Source organism: Pseudorca crassidens, chromosome X (assembly GCF_039906515.1).
Source record: "Pseudorca crassidens isolate mPseCra1 chromosome X, mPseCra1.hap1, whole genome shotgun sequence".
Classification (NCBI taxonomy): Eukaryota; Metazoa; Chordata; class Mammalia; order Artiodactyla; family Delphinidae; genus Pseudorca; species Pseudorca crassidens.
In genome coordinates, this window is record NC_090317.1 from 60,681,320 (window position 1) to 60,708,691 (window position 27,372).

The window sequence follows — 27,372 nt, forward strand, 5'->3', positions numbered from 1 at the left end:
GTGAGTGGAAGCCATTGAATAATCTGGAGCTGGGCATGATCTGACTTTTGTTTAAAAAAAACACTCAAGCTGCTCTATAAATAATCGACTAGAGAGTTCTGATGTACCCTGCCCTAAGGCCTTTGGTGGCTTTTAAAAAAATCAAAGTTCTCTGCCTACTTTCAAAGGCTTTTAGTATCAGTCTGTCCTATCTCCCACTAGTCCTCAACATACACCCTCTATTCGTTAGGCTGATTTCATCATGGACCTCCTCACAGTTTATATATATATATATATATATATATATATATATATATATATATATATATATACTTTTGCCCATTTCTTCCCCTTTAAGACAGTGTTTTCCATCCTCTCTTATCCACCATTCAAGAAATAGCTCAAATTTCAATTACAACATACAATGTTTCCCAACTCTCCTCACCTCACTGATGTTTTCAGTCATTAACGATGTAACTCTTGTCTGTAGTTCATGACTACATGACTGAGCACATGATCATGTACTTTATTATATTGTTGTGAAAGTTTAATGTGTGCTAGTCACATCTTCCGAATGATATTATAAGTTCTATAATAGCAGAGGACCAATGAATTCTACATCTCTCATGGCATCCAGCATATTTTGGGAGTGTATCAAGTGTGTTAACTGATGTAACATATGGCTTGAGGGGTTTTTTCCTGTAATGGTGATTACTCAAGTAACTTCCAGCAGAACAGATATTAAGGTTAGGTGAACAGAAGCAATAATTTAAATTTCTTCAGTCGCCAGAGTCAACTGGAGACAAAAAACAGTACACTCACTCTTATCGACAAATTCTAAAGGCTCAGTGGACACCTTCTTGATTTCAGTAACACTGAATATACATTTGTCAATTGAACACTGACAACAAAAAAACTATATTTCTGTATGTTATCATCTGATTTTGGCAGCGTGCAACAATTCTGCTGCAAGCGAATCTCAAGTCGGAAGACCAGGCAGCACCTGCTGAAATGGCTGGCATATAACTACTATAGTCACAGGGATGCTGGGCGTTCACTTCTACTCAGGAAGGGAGAGGTACAGAGAGGCCTGGCTTTGGATGCAGCTGATATGTGCTGGGAAGAGGCAGCCCCACTGCAGGCAGCTATTTCTCCTCCCCCCTCCCCACTCTTGGGTTCTGGGCTGAGGCCAGGGACTGTCCGGAGCTGATCTCGGCTCCCATTGGCCGCTGTCTTTTGTGACGTCACGATCATGATGAGAATTGATGATCGGACACGCTGATTTCATTGTCTGAGGAGGCAGTGGAGACCCAGGAAAAATCTCGCTGAATACGCCTGCCCCAGCCCTGGCTTGATCTGGGATCCTCTGATCCCTCCCGTCACTGCACCACGCCCGAGGTAAGCACCCAGCATGGGTAGGTGTGAAGGGCGAAGGAGGGCGAGCAAGGCACCGATCTAATGCTCTGCCCAGTGGGGGGCACGGAGGTTCAGAGGCCTAAAGAGGCTGCCAACAAACTGGTGCGGCTTTGGGGGAGCCAACTGCCTCTATCCTCCGAGTGAAGCCTGGCGGCAGCGTGAGATTAAAAACGAGATGAGGATAGGGATACAGTAGACACTGGCAGAGAACGAAGGACCTTGCTCCGAGAGAGTGCGACGTTTGGGACGCGCTTCTGGCCCCTGAGTAGGAGAAAGTGGCGCCTCTGCCTCCGAAGAAAGGAGGGGGAGTGAATTCTAACACTTCTAGATTTCACTGGACTGCAGATTTCTCACAGCCCTGCTCGAACGCGCTGGAGGTGCTGCGCCTGCGCAATAACAACCTCTGCGGGGAGGTGGGGGTGGTAGGGCGGAGTTCGTGGCAAGGAGTACAGGCGTGGAGTTTGCGTTTGCGCATGCGCCTTTTCCGTTTCGCTAGAGGGGGTTGGGCTGAGGTCTGTCTGGGCAGAATATGCGAAGGGTTGGTAAGTTGGCCTTGTGATGTTTCAAGCGCTAGTTGATGGAAAGAATCTGCCAGTTACTTTGAATCTGGCCTAATGAGCATATGCAGCCCCAGAGTGGGCCTGAAAAATGTAAGAAGGCAAATTCTTAATCTACAGTTATCAGGTTTAGAATAATGGAAAGAAGTCAGGAGTTTGGAATAGAAATTACTGAGATGAAAAACCATTTGGAGAATAGAAACATTAATTATTCAAGTGAATCCAACTTTTAGTCTTCAAGGAACTCTGATTTGGCGTGCCGCTCAGTGATTTTTGAAACAAATTCTTTGGAGAGACTCAGAGTAAGAAATTTTCCTTTCTTGTCTTTTTTTTTTTTTTTTTCCTTCTTGGAAAGGTTTCTTTTAAAGCTTTGGTCTCGGTTTCAGGTTTGGCGCTAAGTCCTTCCTTCTTCCTCTGTGTCTCTGTTAGAACCACCAAGGTCAAATCCTATTTTGAGAGATCCTGTATGACTCCCCTTCATTGGGAGGGGCTATATCACTCGGCAACCATGAGGAACATCCTGCCTGTCTGTCCTTGGTGGAGAAATTGTATAGTAGTGTTAATACTTCTGCTCCACTGTCTGATCATGAACTCCTATTTTACAGAGGAATCTGGATTTTTCTCCATTTCTCATAGTTAAGGGATTATCAAGTTCTGGTGAGTTTTCCTTTGAAAGCCTCTCCTACCATTTTTCCCTTATTTTACAGTCTAGACTCTCATTACCACCCATCCAGTCATTCCAGGAGCCTCCTAGCCAGCCTTCTAATTCATCCTGTCAGACTAACGGCTTGATCACTTCCTTCATCAAGTCATTTTTCTCCACCAAAATACTATTGGCTTCTTATTTTCTATTGTTCCAAGCCCAGTTACACTTGGATTGCAAAGAGCTTTGTAATCTGACTTTATTATACCACAGGAACCTTATCTTAGTTTATTTCTCAGTGCACAACTCTCCCTAATGTCGCCAGAACAATCTACCTCCAGAGCTTTGCTCCTTGTATCACTACCATTCCCTTCACCTAAGATGCACTCTCTTTGCCTATTCACGTCTTACCCACTTTGGAAGCTCAACTTAAGTTGCACCTCTCTGTAAGTACCTTCCAAGTCTAATCCAACCATTATTAAGCTCACCTTTTCTAGAACTCCTATATCAGTTCTTATATTTGTCACTTTCTTATAGCCTGCCTTATACTGTCTTCTTATTTTTAAATTTTATTGTGTGTGTGTGTATGTATGTGTGTGTTAGACTAGACTCCTCAACTGGATTTTAAACCTGTTCTTAAGAGTTGGGACCATACCATCTACTATATACTTCTTTATCCAAAGCATCTGGATGACTATTTGAAATATCTACAGCTATATATGGTCTTTGTTTTCCAATTTCTTGGGAAACAAAGTAATACAGTTATCGAAAGAACTGTATATATGTGAAAAATTATTCATCATTAGTCAAGCAAGGGACCCTTCAGTGACTGAATAAACCTCAATATGATTCAAAGAAAATGCAATACAGAAAAACAGACATCTCTATATATTGGGTAGCCTGCAAATATGTTCTGTCCTGATAAATAAGACCAAGAGAACATTATCCCAGAAGTGGTTCTGTGTGTAATTTTCTCAGTTTGAAAAATACTAAGACATTTTCCATTGTCTATATTTCTCTTTGATAACATTTCATTATGCATCTTCTCTTAAATCCACTAATTATTCACTCTTTTTATTACAGGATGTCTTGTGTTTGCTGCTTTACATTGACTGTCACTGATAGTTTTCATCTTGAATCAGAGCTAATCATTGTGATGGCTGCCATAATTGCTATTTTATAATATATCAGTTGTCACTTCCCTACCCCTTGGGCTTCAAACTGCATTGTTCCATGGAGCTCAGTTTTATTTGAAAGAAAGTGAATGTGGTTTAATACAGAGGCTTTCTACAGATTTCACTTGGACTGCTGCTTCACTTTGAGCCACCATCCCAATATCCCATCAATGTTTGAGGTTTAGGAACATGGATGAAAAGCAGTCCAAAAGGGTATTATATTCTGTAAATTTGAAAGCTATTGTCATAGCCTATTGTAAGTAAACTATGAATATTTTAAATATATATATTTAATTAATTCTGCTTTTAAAATTGTATTCCCAGAGGGAATTATATTTTTATGTAGTGTAATCCCCAACAAGGTAAAAATATTTGAATTGTTGATTTTGATTTTACAGTGGAGTCAGTTAGCTAAACATGAAATTGGTGGTGTCTTATACTTGCACTGAGTACACTCTATCTAGGCATAGTGATATGGAAGTAAACAGTGAAAATTCTAGAGACATATATTCTGCATACAAAGGGGACTGGAGAGGCTAGTGTATTCAGATACTGTCACTGACTGAGACCTTTCTAGACTGCATAAAATTTCAAGACAATAAACTGAAACTTGTCTGTGCAAATGGAATCATCCTTGTGCCAACTAGTAGCAAAATTGCCTGGATTAACCAGAGATCTAAGTACATGGCAACTGAACAATTGGCATTATATTGTCAATCAAATACTATACATCTGACATCTGTAAAGAAATCTACAACAGCAGAGCTGTCTTACCTTCTTGATCTCCTGTTGTTTTACATGAGACTTATGTCCAATTGGGTTGATCCTTAGAATCTTTAAATGTGTTATTTGTTAGAGTGGCAAAAATTGAGGAAAACATTTTCTTAGCCTCTCTTCCCTTGGGATTGGGGGAAATTTATTTTATGGTTCTTAAAACAGCCATGGAAACATGTGACTTACATGCCCTGGGTAGGCACTTTTCTCAGGTAGACAAGCATGGTGCTTGTCCAGGGTCATACAAGTAGTAAGTGGCAGAGCCAGTACTTCAAAGCAAGTGTCATTCTAGAGGCTTCATTCTTAACTACTAGGTTATAGGCTGGAGAGCTAGAATGAGGCCCTTCTTCATTTGTTTTCAAAAATTGTGTTTGTCTGTGTGTAAAATTTCTCCCTGACTTACTCTCTTTATGAGTCTGTAATGCCTATGACATTTTCCTTTCTCTCTCAGTGGAAATGAAAATTTTGAACAGATAGAATGACTTTTAAGAGAAAGGGATCCTTGTTTTGACTCCAGTGCCTTCGGTGGCAGAAGGCTTGTAGACCCATACACTACTTTTTCTATTGTCAAGTACCAAGCAATGGTGAAAGTGTTTCTTCATTGGGTTTTGTGAAAGGATAGATCATAACTTTTCTCCAACACTAATATATTGCTTTAATATATTTCTTTATATATTATACTTTCTTACTTGGTTAGCTTGGTCTACCTACAGTGTGCTTCATGGATGAAATAGCTATGCCATTTAGGAAAGTAATTATCCCAGACCCATTCTCCAAATAGCTTTGCCCTTTCATAGACCAATCATTTATTGTGTTGAAATCTCCTCAACAGAGAAACAATTGGAAGAGATCTGAGGAATTGTAAAATGTGGAAGAAGATATATATTCTACATTAATGGGAAGTATTACATTAGGTATAGAATGCTCAGACTTTACTCATCCCCACTATTCTAAGACAACATGAAGTTATTTTTGAATATGTATGTAAGTTATTAAAATAATCAGTCAAGCATTTTAATTAGAACCTAGAGGCTCACTTTTATCACCAATGAATGCTTAAGAGATGCTAAAGGTCATTTTTGTTTTTGTTTCTCCCTTTTTGCAATTAGTAGTACTTAATGTAGAGAAAGACTACTTTTGAACTCAGTATTGGTTGTGATTTGGAGCCAGTTTACTTATCTGGTAGGGTTTGGTGCATCTGTGTCTATTAAATCCTTGCAATTCAAAGTGTGTTCCATGGAGTAGCAGTATGGGCATCACCTGGGGACTTCTTAGAAACTGCAGAATCTCTGGCTCCACCCAAGACCTACTGAATCAGAATCTGCATTTTAATAAGATCCCTGGGTGATTCATATGCACATAAGAGTCTGAGAAACACTGATACAAAGTGAAATATGAATTCTTGTACAACTTAAAATTTTTAAGAGCTGGTAGTTATAGAAATCTCTGAATTTCCTTTTGTCCATTTTCACATGTGTAAAGTAATATGTAATCAAAGTATTATCTGGCTAATATACATCAGTTTTGCTCCATTCTGGAGTCAACGTTGTCTCTTTGAGAAGATAGCTACACCTATGTGATGGGTAAAATTGTTAAGAGTGACTGAACCCACTTATTTTGTTGATAGTAATGACCTTACCATTAAAATGATATTTATCCTAATTACTTGACATGTCAACAGTGTTACAGAAGAGTATAGATTTATTGGGGTCACTGTTGCTAATACCTTCAAGAGGAACTGTATTAGTTTTCTATTTGCTCCTGTAATAAATTACCACAAACACATGGCTTTAAACAACACGTGTATTATGTTACAGTTCTGGTGGTTAGAGATCTGAAAGAGGTCTCACAGGGTGAAAATCAAAGTGTCTTCAGGGCTTTCCTTTCTGGAAGCTCTAGGGAAGAATCTGTTTCCTTTTCTAGCTTCTAGAGGCTATCCACATTCCTTGGCATGTGGCCCTCTTTCATCTTCAAAGTCAGCAATGTCTGATCACATCTTTCACATTGCATCACTGTGACACTTACTCTTCTGCCTCCATCTTCCACATTTAAAGATAATTGTGATTACACTGGGCCCACTAAAATAATCTAGGATAATCTCTTTATTTTAAGGTCAACTGATTAGCAGCCTTAATTCCTCCTTCAACCTTCATTCACTTTTCCCGTGGACTCTAACATATTCACAGGTTCCAGGAATGAGGATATAGATACCTCGGGGTGCAGCGGGGTAAGGGTCAGCACAGGAATTGATGGCCTTTTTGGCTGATAAAGGAAGCCAGCCTCTAATCTTGTTATTGGGATAAGTAATTGGTTAGTGTTCAGGGAGAATGCCATCTAAACATGAAGATGGCCACTTACAAGAGAGGCCTACAACCCATCCTTCCCTCATTGTCCTCAGAAGGAACCAACCCTACCAACACCTTGATCTCAGACTTCTAGTCTTTAGAACTGCAAGACAATAAATTTCTGTTTAAGCCACCATGTTTTTGGTACTTTGTTATAGCAGCTGTAGCAAACTAATATAGTCAGGGTAGTCCTTTAGTTGATATTTAAGTTGATATCATCCTCAAAAGCACTTATTTATTAAGTTTGTGTTCTTTAATAGTCTAGGTGTTGGATAAAGTGAATTAGGCATCAAAGAGTTTATAATACACATTAGACATTTTTCATAAAACAAGTTCTGAAATACATCACATCTCTGGCCCTCAGTTTATTCAACCGTGAAATGAAGGCATGATCTTCATAATACCTAAGGATATCCCTAGCTTTAAAATTCTATGATTTTATTTATTAATTAAATTTTAAGAAGTTATTAAATCCATATATTAATAAAAAGTATTAAGTACAGGCAAAATTGTGTTAATGTTCTCTTCAGGAAACAGTATTTTAATAACTACCATCCCTGCCATTCATCACCCACTTCCTAACCTTCAACTTTAAAAAGAAGTAATAAAGATATTATTGAGAAACACCTTTGTTCTTTTGACTCTCTTGACTCCTTTGAAATTGGTTTAAGACTTAGGTTCAGAACACAGTAAATTAATAGCTCTCTATATGCAAATATATGCTTAATAAATAAAATTTTAAGTGACTAAATTAAAATATCTTTGGTAATTCACTTATATATTGGCTGCTTTTGAGAGCAGTGACTTGGAGAAGAAAGGGTTATTTTGCAAAAAGTGTTTCTCCGACTTCTCACTACTGCAAAGTATATTGAAGCAATATGTGTTCTGACAATTCACAAGTGAAGCTATTGTTTCCAAATAGCCTTGAGAATATTTTTGCAAATGGTTATCTGGTTACCTGAATTAAATATTAGTGGTAAAATAACAATTGCTGAATATGGTCATGATTAAACCTTGGATAGTATAGTCCATGTGTTCAGATCTGGTCTGATTAACACCAGTGAATAGCATTGTGACGAAATACACAGAAGCACATTTGTTATGTAACAATATCTCATTTTGTGCTCATATCCAAGTGAAACACATGACTAGGCAGGAGAAATGCAGTGCTGGCAAAAACATTAGAGGTCACTGTTTATCCCATTCTTCAAACATATATACATCTATGATTTGGTAATAACGTATGTTTTCTATCTTAATGTCATAGGCTTAACATAGGGTGGTGTCTCTAAAAATTGAGGTCTGCAGACCCCTAGGGGTCCAAGGACGTGTTCTCAGAGGTCTGCAAGTTTTATGAAAATTTTTAAATTTGAGGGTTTTATTTCACTGATAACCTTGAAAAGAAAACCTCACAATCTGCATGTGTTCACTTACACACAGAGCCTTTCCTCCAGGTATAATGATAAAACTTCTCTTTTATAGTCATAAATCACAATTAAAATACATTTGATGGAATGAGTTGAGTACCTTAAGGCAGAGTTCCTCAGACAGAGACCCAAAGGTGGATTTGGACAATATAGGAAAGATTTTGTTTTTGATTTTGTTTTCTTCTTTTAAAGGAAGAAGAAAGATAAGACTCTACCTATGACTATCAGATTTTAGTTGCAATCCATGAGGCTTTTAAACCATTAAGCAGTACTTAGTCTATTAAAATTATTTGTAGGGATAAATTTATGCTTCCACTATTTGATGAATTAGATATGTGTGTGTGTTGGTTCAACACTATACATGTGTGTAATTATATACTGTTACCTACTTACCACCAGATGGGGTGCTTTGAGAAATCTTTGTCCAACCCCCAAAGAACAGGATGTATACTTTTTCCCCAAAAATTTTTGCAATAAAATCAGGAATGGAAAGTATGAGAGTCAAACAGTCCATCTCTTTGCTTCTAGGTAAAACTACCCTTAAATCTTAACATATACTATGTAAATCTAACTCATAAAACACCAAAAGAATATCTAGTTTAAGTGAATAAATATGGCTTTAACATTTTAAAAACAAATTTTAGTTACCAATGGAAATTCTTGCTGGGAGTGAGAGAAGAGGTAGGATAGAGTAGGAGAGAGTTGTGTGGATGATAGAAAAAATTAAGAGAGAACAAATAAGGATAAATTCACAGTATGGTGAAATTAAAGAGACATATTATTTTGATATAATGAGTAATTTATTAACAATCACTTTTGCAATGTACAGCTATGAGAAATTTTATAAAGCTACCCTCAATAGTAAATTAAAATGCAACCTATATTTAAAGGTATTAGAATGTTAATTGCAGGATGTTAGGGGTCAGTGCTTATGGCAGTGGAATCACTATCATGAACTAGTGAAAGATAGAAATGATTTGCTTGCATGATTTGCTTGGGGCTAGAAATGTAAAACAGAAATAGAATTCAGTCACAAATATATATGGATCAAGGTAGTATTTAACTCATCAGGAGATGCTATATATCACTGGTCATTAATTGTCATTTATTCTGTTTGAGTGTATGCATGTGGGATTGTATGAAAGCAGAGCTAAAGACAACAGGAAATCAATTATCCGATTGAGGCCCTGTTTATGCTTCTGTTGTCCAACTGATTATCTGTTTGAAGTTGATCTTTCTTATTTTGTTATGAGTTTTGACATCTGAGTGTTTGATAAGGTATTTGTAGTTTAAAGGTATTTTATTATTTTAACATTACCACTTTGTGATAAAAGCAAGTGTCATTAAAAGCTAACAAATTATTATAATTGATGAAAAAATCTGAGATTAGTATATCTACTTGCCAGTGATTGTTTTTGAACAAACATTCATCATCTTTGAATTTAGACATTAGACATGTGGCTATAGAGATATATGTCACTGTAGATATATCTTTTCATCTATTTATATGAAAACTTTATACATAATATTATCTTGGAATTTGTGCCCCTGTCATTATGAATATATATTTAGCTTTCATGTAGCTGGAAAATATGAACGTTAATTATATAGAATTCTTAAGTGTTTTTTAAAGTGAGGTCAGTGTACAATTTCTTTGTGCCCTGAGAAAGTTTTCTGGGTTGTAGTTAAAATTTCCTGTTTCATGTTTCCACCTAAGTGATAGAGGCCAATTATACCTCTAAAATGGAAGATAAGAGATGTGTGCAATGCATTTCAGTAGTTATAGCCCAATGAACAAATAATGAATATCCTTTTATAGTATTTGAATAGATGCAATGCCTGTTACTTGACTTTATGCTTAGAAGATGTTGAAATTTATTTTTTGCAATATCTGCAAATTCTGTCAAGTTCATTATAAAATAACTAAATAGAGCTGCTGTTTGTAAAGATGAGGATCATTAAATGTAAATGATACATTAAAGTGACAGCTTCTGAAAACAGATTTACCATAAATTCTTTTTTTTAATAAAGTTATTTATTTATTGGCTGTGTTGGGTCTTTGTTGCTGTGTGCGAGCTTTCTCTAGTTGCAGCAGTCAGGGGCTACTCTTTGTTGCACTGCGCAGGCTTCTCATTGCGGTGGCTTCTCTTGTTGTGGAGCACAGGCTTTAGGTGCACGGGCTTCAGTATTTGTGGCACATGGGCTCAGTAGTTGTGGTTAGAAGGCTCTAGAGCACAGGCTCAGTATTTGTGGCACACAGGGTTACTTGCTCCGCGGCATGTAGGGTCTTCCCAGACCAGGGCTCGAGCCCGTGTTCCCTGCATTGGCAGGCAGATTCTTAACCACTGAGCCACCAGGGAAGTCCACCATAGCAATTATTTTACATGTATTCAAATTTCATTAAATTCAAAGTGTCAGTTCATTATTGTATATTTAATCAAGCGTTTGCTAAATATTACATTAAAAAATTATGCAGAGGCACCTACATACATGGACACCATGCCCATTGGTGTTGTGCTTAAGTTTTTCATTCTCCAAAACTTTAAAAGATCAAACTCTCATTACATAGAAGAGGGTCAGGATCTGTCTTCCTTTTGCCATGAGAATATATTAATGTATGTTTCCTTTATTTGAGGTTTATATACACATGATGTGGGAGTGGTTTGGTATATGTTAAATTAATTATTACTATTAGGAATGACAAGTTGGTTACATAAATGTTTACAATTAACAAAAATAACTTTTGCATAGCACATTATAGTTTACCAAGTATTTTAATTAAGATGATTCATCATGTGAAGAAGAGTAGGACAGATTTTATAACTTTATTTTCCAGATGAAACTAAGGCCCAAAAGGTCAATTATCTTTGCTAAGGTCACAAAACTAGCAAGTAGTGAAGCTTAATAGGAACAGAGATGTCCTCACTCCTAACATAGTGTTCCCACTCCACCACTCCAAAAGGCCACCTGAACTTCTGCTTACGGCTATGATGAAGTAAAAAGAACAGGGTTTACCCTCTCATCTTAAATATCTAAAAACAAACAAAAAAAACAGCAAAAATATGTATGAAACAGTGGATTTTGGACATTTGACAAAAAGTAGCACAGGACCACGATGTTTTGAGAGAAGGGAAACAAATAAGATAAGCCCTGTGAATGTCCCAACTCACTGCCTGGAGAAAGTATCCAGACCACAACCAAGGGAAAGGGAACCAAACAGCCTGGAAGTCTCTCTGAGTTGAGGAGACAGAATTCAGAGTTCACAGAGGACAGGGTGACTAGAATTTGAGGTATAGAGTACTGGAGGGGAGAACGCTCACAGGAGAAAACTGCACATAGATAGAGCTCTGGAGACTTGTAGAGGGGCCCCTTGAATCTTTGGCTGAATACTGATCAACGCCAGTGTGTTGCAGATGGGGAAAGAACCACCAGAAATGATCAGGCAAGCAATCCTCAGAGCTCACATAAGACGAGGAATAGTTTAGGTTTTCAACCACCAGGCTGGAAAACTATATTTCATGGAATATCTAGGAAGGTCCTCAGAAAGGTATTACTTTAGTAATGAGACAAATTAGCCCTAGACTAAAGGAAATTTTGGATTTGCCTAACAAAGCAAACCTCAGATGAATCAATTTCCAAGTAATTTAAATATATCCCAGAACAAAGTTCCAAAATATTTAAAGAATATAAAAACATCCAGTATCCAAGAGCATCATTAGCAATATCTGCCATTAAATGAAAAACTACAGAAAGTATGCAAAGAAACAAGAAAATACAGCTCATAATTTGGTGAAGAAATAATTTAAAAAAACAGAATGAACAATAATAGAGTTTAGAATTAGTAGAGAATGTAAAAGCAGCTATTAAAACTGTATTCTCTATGTTCAGGAAGGTAGAGGAAAGCACAAGCCTGATGAGGAAAGAAATGGAAGATTTATTAAAAGATCCAAATTGAAATTCTAGAGACAAAAGTAAAACTATGGGAAAAAAAAGTGAATGGACCAACAATGAGCTGTGGGACAATATCACTCAATGTAATATACATGTTTTTTGAGTCCCAGAAGGTGAAGAAAATTATTTTTAATTAACAGTTGAAATTTTTCCAAATTTGATGAAAACTATGAACCCACATAGTCAAGAAGCTTAACAACTTCTGAGAAGAAGGAAGCTAAAGGAAATGGCTCCAAGGCATCTCCTAATCTAACTGCTCAAATCCAGAGAAAAAAAGCTTAAAAGTATCCAGGGCAAAAAATATCACCTTTATGTACAATCACTTTTGGGGAACAAACATTAGAATGACAGGAGGCCTCTTGTTGAAAACAATGCAAGTCAGAAGACCATGGAATGACATGTTTAAAGCACTGAAAGATTAAAAAAAAATCTGTTAACCTAGAATTCTATATCAAAATATCAAAGCAAAACAAAGGTTTTCTTACTCATTCCAAAGAAAAACAAAATGCACTGACAGCAGAAACACACTACCAAAAATGTTCAAGGAAATCTTTCAGGCAGAAGGAAAATGATACCAAATTGAAATTAATTTTTCTTCATTATTATGTTTTTGTTTTGAATGTAACCTGTAGAGAATTAAAGAAAATGAAGGGCATTACTACAGTAAAGCTCCTTGCATTTGCACCTAAAAAAAGAACTTTGGACCTACACAATGGAAGTAAAAAATATGTAGGTAAATATGTATGATTTTTAATTTTTGAAAATCACTTTCAATGATAACTGTTTAATTTTTTTAAATAACCATTTATTGGAGGTTTTATAACATATGTAAAAGCAAAATGTATGACAACAATAGCACAAAAGACAGTAGAACAGAACTACAGGTATACTATTGTAAGATTCTTCTATTATATGTGAAGTAGTATATATAATATTATGATAAATTAACTTGATAATAAATTAAAGGTGTATACCATGGTCACTAAAACAACCATTAAAATAACATGACAAAGAGGGATGAGCTAACCAAGAAGATAAAATAGAATTATAAATAATGTTTAATTAAAATCAAAATAGAAAAAAGGAAAAAAAAGGAACAAAAAACATATGAGGCAAATAGAAAACAAATAGATTGTATCTAAGCCCAACCATATCAATAATTATATTAATTTCAAAATGGTCTAAACATACCAGTTAAAAGGCAGGTACTGTCACATTAGACTTTAACTCATCTATAAATGTCTACAACTAACCCACCTAAGTATAAAGAAATAGATAGGCTAAACATAAGTAAATGAAAAAATATATACAATGAATCTAAATAAAGTTGACTATATTCATATCAGATAAAGAAGATTTCAGAGAAAAAAATATCAGCAGTAAAGAACATCATTCATATTGATAAGGGGATCAATTAATTAAGAGAACATAAAAATCCTAAATATTTATGTACCTAATATCAGAGCTCCAAAATATATGAATCAAAAACTGTTAAAAGAGACATGAGAAACAGACTAGTATACAATTAGAAATGTTAACAGCTTCTCTCAGTAATTGCTAAAATAAGTAGAGAGAAAATTAATAACTGTTTAAGACTTGAACAACACTTTCAACCAACTCAACCTAATTGAATCCACCCAAAGAGAGCAGAGTACACATTATTCCCAGAAGCACATAGAAAATTGATCAACATGGACCATATTTTGGGCCATAAAACAAACCATCAAAAGTTAAAAAGTTGAAGTCATATGAGGGATGTTCTCTGATCATAAAGGAATTAAACTAAAAATCAATAAATCAAAGATATCTGGGAAATCCCCAAATAGTTGGAAAGTAAACAACACAGTTGTAGGTAACCAATGGGTCAAAGGAGAGCCCACAAGAGAAATTAGAAAGCACTGTATGATCAGTGAAAATGAAATTGCAATATATCAATATATGTGGAATACAGTTAAATCAGCACTTAAAGTTCATTTAGAGCATTAAAAACTTGTAGTAGAAAAGTAGAAAGCTTGAAAATCTGTTACTTGAGCTTCACTTTAACAAACGATAACTAGAAGAGCAAATTAAGCCCAAAGCAAGCAGAAAAAAGTAAATAATGAGAGCAGAAATAAATGAAACAGAAAACAGTAACAGATACAAACTACTATATATAAAACAGACAAGCAACAAGGATATACTGTATAGCACAGGGAATTAGACCCAGTATCTTGTAATAACTTATAATGGAATATAAGCTGCAAAAAATCCTGAATCACTATGCTGTACACCTGAAACTAACACAATATAGTAAATCAACTATACTTCAATTTAAAAAAATAGAGAAATGCAATGAAACCAAAACATGGATATTTGAGAAAAGGCTGTACACAGAAAAGAGAGAAGACACAAATTACCAATATCAGGAATGAGAGAAAGGATATCACTACAGACTGTACAGACATTTAAAAATATACTACTGGACTATTAACTTTACGCCTATAAATAAACAACTTAAAGTAAATGTATATATTCTTTGAAAGACAGAAATCATCAAAGCTTGTTTGAGAAGAAATACAATAACTGAGCACTTTATTAAAGAACTTGAATTTGTGATTAAAAATCTTTCTTTTAAGAAATCTCCAAGCCCAAATTACTACACTAGTGAATTCTACAAAACACTTAAGAAAGATAAAAATTTACAGGTTCGAGATCCCTTGAAACAAGTTAACTCAAAGGAAATCATGCCCAGACACATTATAATCAAATTGCTAAAAATCAAAGATATAGTGTTGAAAAAAGCTGGAGAAAAACAAAATACATAGGGAAACAAAGATTTGGAAATGACCATGGATTTCTCATGACAAAACATGGAAAACAAAGTCAGTGGAAAAACCACTTCAAAAATATGGAAAGAAATGTAGACCAAAAGCCAATGAATTAAAACATTACAAAGACATATTAAAATAATAAAAAAGAAGTTGGAGAAAGGGGAACAGCAAAACAAAAAATCAGAAGGACAAACAGAAAACAACTAATAAAATGGTGCACCCAAATCCATCCATATTAGTAATTACGTTAAATGTAAGTGATCTAAACACACTAACTGTCATACTGTCATACACATACTGTCATATTGGGTTTTTAAAGCCCAACTGTATTCTACTTATAGGAAATCTACTTTATATGTAAAGACATAAATTAAAATAAAATGAAAGAAAATTATATACTATGACAGGTTATTCAAAACAAAGCTGAAGTATATTCATTAGTGTCAGACAAATTAAAATACAGAAAAAGGAATCATATGAGGAATAAAGAAGGGGTATTACATAATGAATAAAGGATCAATTCACCAAAAATATGTAACAATATTAGTTGAATATGTGTCTAACAACAGATCTTCAAAATACATAAAGCAAAACTGATACAATTAAAAGTAGAAATAGACAAGTGCACAATTATACTTGGGGACTTCACCTTTCCTCTTTCAGTAATTGATAGAATAAGTCAGGAAATCAGTAAAGATACAGAAGATCTGAACAACACTATTAAGCAACGTGACCTAATTGACATTATTAGAACTATCTGCCTAACAATAGCCAAAGATACATTCCTTTCAAATGTTCATGGAACATTCTTTAAAAGAAACCATATTCTGCCTGTGCCATAAACTTTAAAAAATTTAAAACAGTTGAAATAATATAAAGTATATTCTCTATTCATAACCACACTAAACTAGAAATTGATAACAAAGATATCTGGAAAATACTTAAATATTTTAAACAATAAAGAGGAAAATTAATATTTTGAACTGAATGACAATTAAAACACACCCTGTGTCATGATAGTTTTTATTTGCATTTCCCTGATAATTAATGATGTTAAGCATCTTTCAAATACCTGTTGACCATTTGTTTGTCTTTTCAGAGAAATGTCTGTTCAAGCCCTTTGCCCATTTTTAATTGGATAATTAGTTATTTTGCTATTGAGTTTTAGGTGTTTCTTATATATTTTGGAAAGTAACCCTAATCAGATATATGGTTTCAAATATTTTCTTTCATTCTGTAGGTTGCCTTTTTTTTTTTTTTACTCTAGTTGGTTGTTGACTGTCCTTTGCTTTGCAGAATATTTTTAATATGATGTAGTCCCACTTGTCCATTTTTGCTTTTGTTGCCTGTGCTTTTGGTGACGTATCCAAGAAATTGTTGCCAAGACCAAAGTCCAGAAGCTTTTTTTGTATGATTTCTTCTAGGAGTTTTACAGTTTTGGGTCTTATGTTTAAGTCTTCATTTTGAGTTGACTTTTTGGTGTATGGTGTTCACACCTGTTGGGAGGCCTATTATTAAAAAAACAAAAGATAAAAAGTGTTGGCAAAGCTGTGGAGAAATTGGAACCCCTGTACATTGTTGGTGGGAATGTAAATTAATGTTCAGCAGCTATTGTAAACAACATGGAGATTCCTCAAAATGGTTAAAAATAGAACTACCATATGATCTGGCAATCCCACATCTGGGTATATAGTCATCCCTTTGTTTCCATGGATGTGGAACCCATGGATAGGTGGATACAGAAGGCCAACAGTAATGGACTTGAGCATCCTTGGATTTTGGTATCTGTGGGGGTTCCTGGAGCCAATCCCCCAAAGATAGCAAGGGACAACTATCCAAAAGTATTGGAATCAAAATCTTGAAGAAATATCTGCATGCCCATGTTTATTGCTGCACTATTCACAATAGCCACGATATGGAAATAGCCAAGTGTCCATCGACAGATAAAGAAAATGTAATATATACATACAATGGGATGTTATTCAGTCTTTAAAGAGAAGGAAATTCTGCCATTTACAACAACATGGATGAAACTGGAGGACACTATTCTAAGTGAAATAAGCTAGTCATGGGACAAATACCACATGATTCCACTTATGTGTGCTATCTAAAATAGTCAGAAGCAGAGAATGCAACGGTGGTTGCCAGGATGGAGGGTGAGGGAAATGGGAAGTTGTTATTCAGTGGATACATAGTTTCAGTTATGCCAAATGAAAAAATTCTAGAGACCTGTTGTAGAACATAATACCTATAGTTAACAATACAGTATTGTGCAGTTCAAAATTTGTTAACAGGGTTAATCTCATGTTGTGTTCTTATTACAGAACAAATAAACAATGGGACATAAGGAAACTCTGGGAGGTGTTGGATATGCTGATTACTTTGATTATGGTGATGGTTTCACTAGTTTTTGTATAAGGCCAAACTCATCAAATTGTAGACATTAAATATTGTATGTACATCAGATATACCTCAATAAGGCTGTTAAAAAATCCAACCTATCAAAATTTATAGAATTCAGCCAAAGCAGTACTTAGAAGTAAATTTATAGCATTAATTGCTTATATTTAGAAAAGAAGAAAGCTCAAAGATCAATAATCTAAGTTCCCACCTTAAGAAACTAGAAAAAAGAAGAGCAAATTAAGTCCAAATAAGCAGAATGAAGGGAATAGTAATGATAAGAGCAGGAGTAAATGTAAATGAAGACAGAAAAACAATAGACAAAAGTCAATGAAACCAAAAGCTAATTATTTCAGAAGATCAATAAAAGTGATAAGCCTCTTGTTAACTGACCAAGACAAAAGAAACAGATTGCCAATATCAAGAAGGAAAAATACAACACAATAGAACCTATAAATATTCAATGGATGATAAAGGAATAGTATATAAGAAACTTTACACCTTTAAATTCAGCAACATAGATAAAATGGGCCAATACTTTGAAAGACACAAACTGCCCAAACTCACTCAAGAAGAAACAGATTGTCTGAATAATATAGAAATGTAATGCATAGCTTAAAACTTTCCAACAAAGAAAATTCCATTCTCAGAGGGCTTCATTGGTGATTTCTAACAAAGATTTAATGAAAAAATAATAATTCTATGTAAACTCTTCCAGAGCATATAAGTAGAAGGAACACTTCCTAACTCATTGCCTGTACCAAACCAAATGCAATACAAGAAAAGAAAATCACAAACATCCCTCATGAATGCAGACTCAAAAATTTTCAACAATATATTTCCAAATGAAATAAATATATAAAATGAATAATACATCACCACCAACTGGGGTTTATTCAGGAACAAAATACTCATCCAACACTTGAAAATCAACCAGCATAATTTACCATATCAAAAGATTAAAGAACAAAATATGTGCAATTATCTCAATACAAACAGGAAAAAGCATTTGACAAAATTCAATATCCATTCATTATAATGATGATAGTAACAGTAATAATAATAAAAACTCTCAGTTTAATAGAAATAAAAGGAAATTTCCTTAAACTTGTAAAGCATGTGAAAAACCTACAGCTGATGTAACACTCAATGGTGAAAGACTGAACACTTTTCTTCTAAAATTGAGAAAAAGGAACAAATGTCCAATCTCACAGCTCTGATTAAAACATTATACTATAGGTCTTAGCCAGTGCAATAAAGAAATAAAAGACCAGTACCTACAGAAATGTAGATCAATGGAACCTGATAGAAAGCCCAGAGATAAATCCATGCAAATACGGTCACCTTATTATTAATTTTTTTTGTGTGGTATGAAGGCCTCTCACTGTTGTGGCCTCTCCCATTGTGGCGCACAGGCTCCAGACGTGCAGGCTCAGTGGCCATGGCTCACGGGCCCAGCCACTCCGCAGCATGTGGGATCCTCCCGGACCAGGGCATGAACCCATGTCCCCTGCATCGACAGACGGACTCTCAACCACTGCACCACCAGGGAAGCCCTGGTCACCTTATTTTTGATAAAGGATGCAAGAATATACAACGGAGAAAAGAAAGCCTCTTCAATAAGTGGTGCTGGGAAAACTGGACAGCTACATGTCAAAGAATGAAAGTAGAACACTCCCTAACACCATACACAGAAATAAACTCAAAATGGATTAAAGATGTAAATGTAAGGCCAGACACAGATCCTTTTTGACCCGCCTCCTAGAGAAATGGAAATAAAAACAAAAATCAACAAATGGGACCTAATGAAACTTAAAACCTTTTGCACAGCAAAGGAAAACATAAACAAGACAAAAAGATAACCCTCAGAATGGGAGAACATATTTGCAAATGAAGCAGCTGACAGAGGATTAATCTCCAAAATTTACAAGCAGCTCATTCAGCTCAATATCAAAAAGCAAACAACCCAATCCAAAAGTGGGCAGAAGACCTAAATAGACATTTCTCCAAAGAAGATGTACAGATTGCCAACAAGCACAGGAAAGGAGGCTCAACATCACCAATCATTAGAGAAATGTAACTCAAAACTACAATGAGGTATCACCTCACACCAGTCAGAATGGCCATCATCAAAAAATCTACAAACAATAAATTCTGGAGAGGGTGTGGAGAAAAGGGAACCCTCTTGCACTGTTGGTGTGAATGTAAATTGATACAGCCACTATGGAGAACAGTATGGAGGTTCCTTAAAAAACCAAAAATAGAACTACCATACAACCCAGCAATCCCATTACTGGGCATATACCCTGAGAAAACCATAATTCAAAAAGAGTCATGTACCACAATGTTCACTGCAGTTCTGTTTACAATAGCCAGCACATGGATGCAACCTAAGTGTCCATCAACCGATGAATGGATAAAGAAGATGTGGCACATATATACAATGGAATGTTACTCAGCCATAAAAAGAAACAAAATTGAGTTATTTATAGTGAGGTGGACGGACCTAGAGTCTGTCATACAGAGTGAAGTAAGTCAGAAAGAGAAATACAAATACCGTATGCTAACCCATATATATGGAATCTAAAAAAAAAAGAAAGTGGTTCTGAAGAACCTAGGGGCAGGGCAGGAATAAAGACGCAGACGTAGAGAATGGACTTGAGGACATGCGGATGGGGAAGGGTAAGCCGGGACGAAGTGAGAGAGTGGCATGGACATATATACACTGTCAAATGTAAAATAGATTGCTAGTGGGAAGGAGCCATATAGCAGAGGGAGATCAGCTCGGTGGTTTGTCACCACCTAGAGGGGTGGTATAGGGAGGGTGGGAGGGAGATGCAAGAGGGAGGAGATATGGGGATATATGTATATATATAGCTGATTCACTCTGTTATACAGCAGAAACTAACACATCATTGTAAAGCAATTACACTCCAATAAAGATGTTAAAAAAAAGAAGAATGAAAAGGGAAATGTATTGGAAAAGAAGAAACAAGCCTTTCTCTGTGGATGACATATTTGTTTAGAAAATACCAGACAATCAACAAAAAAGCTGCTTGAATCAGTAAATTAATTTAGCAAGGTGAATATACCAAATTAAATTGTATGTTGATATCCTAGCAGCGAACGATTGGAAATTTTTTAAATTTCCAGCTCTATTGAGGTATAATTCACAAATGAAAATTGTATATATTTAAGGTATGCAATATGATGGTTTGATTTTATATATATATATATATATATATAATGAAATGATTAGTACAATCAAGGTAATGCATATATGATATCCATCACCTCACATAGTTCTATTTCTTTTTGGTGTAGTGAGGACACTTAAGATCTACTCTCTTAGCAAATTTCAAATATACACTACATTATTTTAAACTATAGTAACCATGATTTTAAAAATACCATTTACAATATCCCCCTTCCCCTTCAAACAAACAACACACACATAAGAAATACACAGGTATAAGTTTAACAGACTATGTACTGAATCTGTATACTGAAAACTATGAAACTCTGAGGAGAGAAATCAAACAAGATCTAAATAATTAGAGAGAAGTATATCATATTCATGATTTGGAAGACAGAGCAATTGTCCCTAAACTGATCTATAGATTCAATCCAATCCCAGCAGAATTTTTTGTTAGTACCAACAATCTGATTCTAAAATTCATATGAGAATGTAAAGGATGTAGAATAGCTAAATTGATTTTTTTAAATTACAGTATTAAAAGGCTCACACTTCCTGATTCAACAGTTATGATAAAACTACAGTAGTTAAGACAGTGTGGTTTTAATGAAAGAATTGACACATAGATCAATGGAACAGAAAAGAGTGTTCAGAAAAAGAGCCACACATATATGGTCAAGTGATTCTTAACAAAGATGAAAGAGCAATTCAATAAAAAGTTTTTTTCAATTAATGGTACTGGAACAATTGGATATCCATATGCAAAAAACCCCACAAAACTTCGACCTGTACTTCACACCTTACACAAAAATCAACTCCAAATGGATCCTAAACTTAAATGTGAAATGCAAAAATATGAAGCTACTAAAAGAAAACATAGGAAAAAGTTTCTGTGACCTTGTGCTAGACAAAGATTTCTGAGGTATGGCACTAAAAGCACAATCCATAAAACTAAACAGCAGTGATAAATAGGGTTTCATCAAAATTAAAAACTGCTCTGTGAAATACACTGTTAATAAAATAAAAACAAGGCACAAGCGAGGATAAAATATTTGAAAATCATATTTCTCATAAAGGACTTGTGTCCAGAATATGTAATGAACCTTAAAAGTTAAATAATAAGAAACAAACAATCCAATTTAAAAATTTGCAAAATATTTGGACACTTCTACAGAGAAGATGTATGAATGACAAATAAGAATAGCAAAAGATGCTCAATATTATTATCACTAGGGAAATACAAATTAAAACCACAATAATAATACACAATTACAGAACTATTAAAATGACTAATTTTTTAGAAATATGTGATTATAATTCTGGTAAGAAAGTGAAAGAACTGAAACTTTCATAGAATGTTGGTGCAAAAGCAAATTTGTACTTTTGGAAAGCGTTTATATTTGAATTATAAAGTTAAGTATACATTTACCATATGACCCAGCAGTCCAACTCCTAGGTATTTATTCAAGAGAAATGGAAACATATTTTCAGACAGAAACCTGCACACAAATGTTTTTAACAGTTTTATTCATAATAGCTAAGAACTTAAAACAGCCCACATGTCCTTCAATGGATGAATGGATAAACTGTGGTATATTCTTACAATGGAATGCTACTCTGCAAGAAAAGGGAGCAAATTACTGGTACAGACAACACAGATGAATCTCAAATACATTATGCTAAATGAAAGAAGCTAGTCTCAGAAAAAATACAAACTGTATTATTCTGTTTATATGGCATTCTATAAAAACAAAATAATAGGAACAGAATAGGGATTGTCAGGGGCTGGGTGGCTAAAGAGATTGATTATAAATAAGCAGCATTAAGGTTTTTTTCAGAATGATAGAACTGTTCTGTACCTTAATTGTGATGGTGGTTTCATGACTATATATGTTTGTTTTAACTCATAAAACCATGCATGAAAAATAGTGATTTTTACTGTATGTAAATTTAAAAGCGAATAATAATAATGGATTAAAAGGACAATGTTAATAGAGACATGTTGGCCAAGATAAAGTTATTCAAGGTATTATATTAACCTAAGCTCAACTCTTTGTAAACATACAAACAAAAAAGTTGATGGCTTACCCAAAATTCAAATATTTAGTGTTGGCAAGAATGTATTCTATTTGAATTGGTGATGATTTTATGGACTCATTCCATTTTTAAAACCAGGTTTTCCAAGAACGAGTCCTTAATGAGTAAAATTTTTTTGTACTTTTCAAATGATTTAGCCACTTTAAACATTATTAGGGCATTATTAGAGCTGGTTTTAAGTATGATATCAGATATATAAGGACAGTGTTACATAGGAATTTATCTGAAATATTCCAATGTAAAAATAGAGCCTTAGCTATATTTTAGCTATTTCATTCCTCAAAGCTGTATTTTTCAAGTATTTCCAAAGCAATACAACTAAAATATTTCACTCATTGCTCTGCTTGTTTGAATAGAACATACTGAGCATAGTTTAATCTTTTGCCAATGGCTCAGGGTCTTCATTAAAACACCAAATCCTAAAGCTGAGAGCAACCTAAGGAATTCCATATCTGAATATGATAGATAAACTGAAGGGCCTAGTTATCCTTTAAAATATAAATATGTTACAACTATAACATGCTTTAAAACTTAAGAAAAATGAGAATTCCCTGGCAGTCCAGTGGTTAGGACCCCATGCTTCCACTGCAGGGGGCACAGGTTCCATCCCTGGTTGGGGAACTAAGATCCCACAAGCCGCGGGGTGTGGCTGAAAAAAAATGCAAGAAAAATGAGTTCACATATCTTAAATTACTTTTAACAATCCATACTGGTAAGTAAAACAAGTCATATAATCCAGAATTTTACAAACTAGGAAATGGATGCTCATAGAAATTAAGTGATTTACCAAATAGTCTCCAGTGGAGTTGAGAGTAGGACACAAGTTGTCTTATTCCTTGTGGGCTGGCATATGCTCAGTGGGTAGTACAATGCAAAGAGGATTAGACTAGGAAATCATGAGGTAAAGCTAAATGACTTGTTATTTCAATATTTAATCCCCTAGTTCAGTTAATTACCTTCCCTACCCCAATACAGTAGACCTCACTTTCTATGAATCCAATGGATTTTCATTTTATCTTCCACATAAATAACAACCCAACTTTTAAAATGAAAGTTTTTACATTTTTTTCCTGATTTTTGTGCAAGCGATTAAGAACTTTGGCTGTGCAGTCATTCAATAACTTGCCACTCCATAGACCAAGATAACTAATCTGCCATGCTTTTTAAGATTCATATCATACTGGAGCAACAGTTGTAGCCAGCCAATAGGAAACCATTCCTACATAAGGCAGCTATAGTGATACACTTGGGGATCAGCCATATCTTGTACTCTAGGCTTTTTTATGGTAGTTACAGCCCTACAGAGAAGAATCAGAGCCATTACCCGTATTATGCATTAGTGAATTGAAATTTACCACACTCCTCAGATCTCATTCCAAAGTACTGGAATACCAATACCTTGCTTCTTAATCCACAACAGATGAGGTATTTCAGGTATTTGACCGTCATCTTCTGGCTCCTCTCCTGACTGTAGCTGAATCACTTAGGAAAAGGAACCCCAAATTGCTCTGAAAACTGGCAAACATGATAGTAATATTGCTTTGATGAATATCGTCCTCTGGTCCAAACATCCTTGAAAATTTGGTCTGGTTGCAGATAAGAGGTTTACATTTCCACATTGTTGTACTTGAATGAGATCCCCTTCATAAAGTGGAGTTATTTGTTTCTGAATGTTCCTGCCCTCTCTCACAGGCAATTTTCTCTCATCTGATCTCTTAACATTATATAGGAAAACGTTTGCATGGTCAAGAAAACAAGTCGTGTACAGATTTCACTGGATGGCTATGTGACTCTCTTTAATTTCTTTATGAAACTGCTTTATTGTTCAAAATATTCAAAAAATGGAAATTATTTTTTATTTCCATGTCAATGTACTTAGTTTTTTCCATACCCAGTATACTAGAATGATTTCTGTTTGGTTTGGCTTATATTGTTTTAGTTGCCACTGTTTTCCTAATTTTGAAGAGATTCATTCCTTGCAAAGGGTTTTCTTTCTGTCAGCTTTTAGGAATAACAATTTTAGTGTGACAGCTTTTAAGAGGAACCTGAAATTGCCTTTATCTAATTAGTGTTCTTCTTTATAAAATACTACTAGAATTCATCTCCTTTATGAAGAGTTTGACCTGCTTCTATTTGTGAGATTCACAGAGTTGTTCTCCCTTAATATTAAACATCTTGCCTATTGGCAAGAAGAGCAATGTGTTTTTAAAATTTCTCTTGTCTAATTATGATGTTGTCGATTAAAAGTACTTGGTATATTTTTAGTAAACTATACATGATTTTTAATTTTGGTTTATATACTACAGCTATTAAAAATAATTATTTTGGTTAGTATTGCCTAAAGCAAATACATTTTCAGTCACTAAAACTTCCTGTTTATTTTTAAGCTTTAAAGAGAGATTTTGACTTAATATATTAAATGAACCCCTTTAGCCCAGAAAAATAAAAGAATAAACGCACCCTTTTGTTTCGGAGCACAGCTTTTGGCTGTAAGACATATGCCAGATGCCTTGCTTGACAAAGAACAGTGAGTGTCCCTGTTGATAATTGACCACCTATGGCTACTACCATGCCACAATCTCTGGCTTTACTAGCCATAAATATTTATTTTGGTGAAAGAAGCTTTTTCTCTCCATGCACTGACACTAACCAGATAAGGGCTTTCTGCTTTTTTTTTTTTTTTTTTTTGTCTTTAAAGTTGATACTTTTTCTGAACAAATTCAATAAGGGTTCACATTATGCATAATATTCATTATTATGAGAACCTCTCTCCCTTTAGCACACAAATTATTGCCCATTACTGGGATTATTTCACTTAAAGAAATCTTGCAGCTTGAAAGCATTGAAATTGTATCAAAAAACAAAAACGTGCAAATTCTACACAAACCCAATTTTTATTCAAATTTTCAGAATATCTTCTTTTCTTTTTAGATGAATCTACGTTCTGTATTTACTGTAGAACAACAAAGGATTTTACAGCGTTATTATGAAAATGGAATGACAAATCAAAGTAAAAATTGCTTTCAGCTCATATTACAGTGTGCACAGGAGACTAAGCTGGACTTCAGTGTAGTCAGGGTAAGTATTGAGGTCTTAAACTCTTGAATTTATAGCTTTGTACTACAAGTCATAATTGCTTAATATGAAAAAAACTATCAGGGTGTGAAGTCACTAACTATAAACAGCTTCATTTTCCTGGTATAAAATTACTATTTTTTAATAAATACCTAATCATTTAGTATGTTTTTGTTTTCTATAAATACCTTGAAAGCACTAAAACTTTTGCATTTTAAATATATCTTTTAAAAATCCCAGTCCTTTGAACTAATAGGTACCTTTAGGATTAGTTGCTGATCTCATGCTTGGTTTACACCTAGAATTTATCTAGATATAATCCTCCAAACTGATATTAGTAAAACAAGCATTTACCAAGGGAGTTAGCATATTTTCTTGTTATGTTTAAATTTTTCCAGCAGGTATTTATGAATTTAGTATTTTTGTCTTTTTAGGAAAACCTATCCTTTTTATGAATATCTCTTCCTCCTTTTAAGTAAAATGTATGCATTTTAATGGGTTAGCAAGTAAGGGACAAGAAATCCCTAGGGAGGAAAATTTCCTTTATCACAACCATTGTTATTCAGCTGTAAAAATCAGAGCTGCTACACATTTGGGAAAGGCAGTGAGAAGGTGATAGAGAGGAGGCAAGAGATAAACCTAACAGAGCTAGTCACAGATTTCATAGTGAGTGCATAGGTCCTTTCATGATTGTCTGAACGGGCTACAAATCTCCCTGGAGCGAAACCTTAGGGATTCAAAGGTTAGCAGTTTTCCCATCCTTGTCATTCATTAGGCTAATTTGGTAAGAGAAGGACTTCTATTTAAGTTTATTTTTCTGTTGGAGGAACTTTTAAAGACCCCAAAGATAAAAATCTCTTGATAAGAAAAATTCTTTGGAAAATCTATTATTTAAAGACTGAAGGATATATTCACCTTCAAATAGGGAATTATGCCACCAGTTCTAGGAGGGAAATATCCAGGATATCTGTTTCTTGTTTGCTGAGATCAACCATCATACTCAGATTTTTGTAAGAACTAGAAATATCTCCTGTTGATAGCTCTAAATTCCCTATTTGCAATACCTTTAGTAAAACCTCGAGAAAAAATGTAATTGACTTAGAAAAATTATTTTAAAATGTGTAATATTTCAAGTTGATGAGTTTTCCATTTTATAAGTACAAACTCATTTTTTTCTGCAATAACTTCTTTCTTTTCTTCTGTCTTATTTTACCATTACTTTAAGATGAAAAGTCTTCTTAGGCAGCTGCTTTGTGGACTGTGACCGTTCATATTTACAATTTGCTATTGCAATCTTCCCCCTAATAATTTACTTGATTGTACTTGAATATTGAGAGTGTTGAAATACAAAGGTTTATATCTTGCTCCAAATGGTGTGAAATCTGTAACAAGTAATGGAAATGAAAGAAATAAACTTTCTAGAACGTAAGCTTACAAGTAAAATGTTATGTAAGTTATAAGGAATGGTGTGAAACAGATTCATTTTCTCTGTTCTAGGAGAGTGTTTATTCTGCAGAAATTCAGTCT

The 27,372-nt window shown here is 34.6% G+C and overlaps 1 protein-coding gene across 1 annotated transcript in view; it reads left to right on the plus strand.

Moving 5' to 3' along the window:
• The first annotated feature begins 1,238 nt into the window (after positions 1-1,238).
• HDX (highly divergent homeobox) overlaps positions 1,239-27,372 on the plus strand; it is a 181,589-nt gene continuing 155,455 nt past the window's right edge. Inside the window, exons 1-2 of the mRNA XM_067722881.1 lie at positions 1,239-1,377; positions 25,702-25,848. Of these exons, the coding sequence (XP_067578982.1) occupies positions 25,702-25,848 (147 nt within the window). The 5' untranslated portion in view covers positions 1,239-1,377. The remainder of the gene's footprint in view (positions 1,378-25,701; positions 25,849-27,372) is intronic.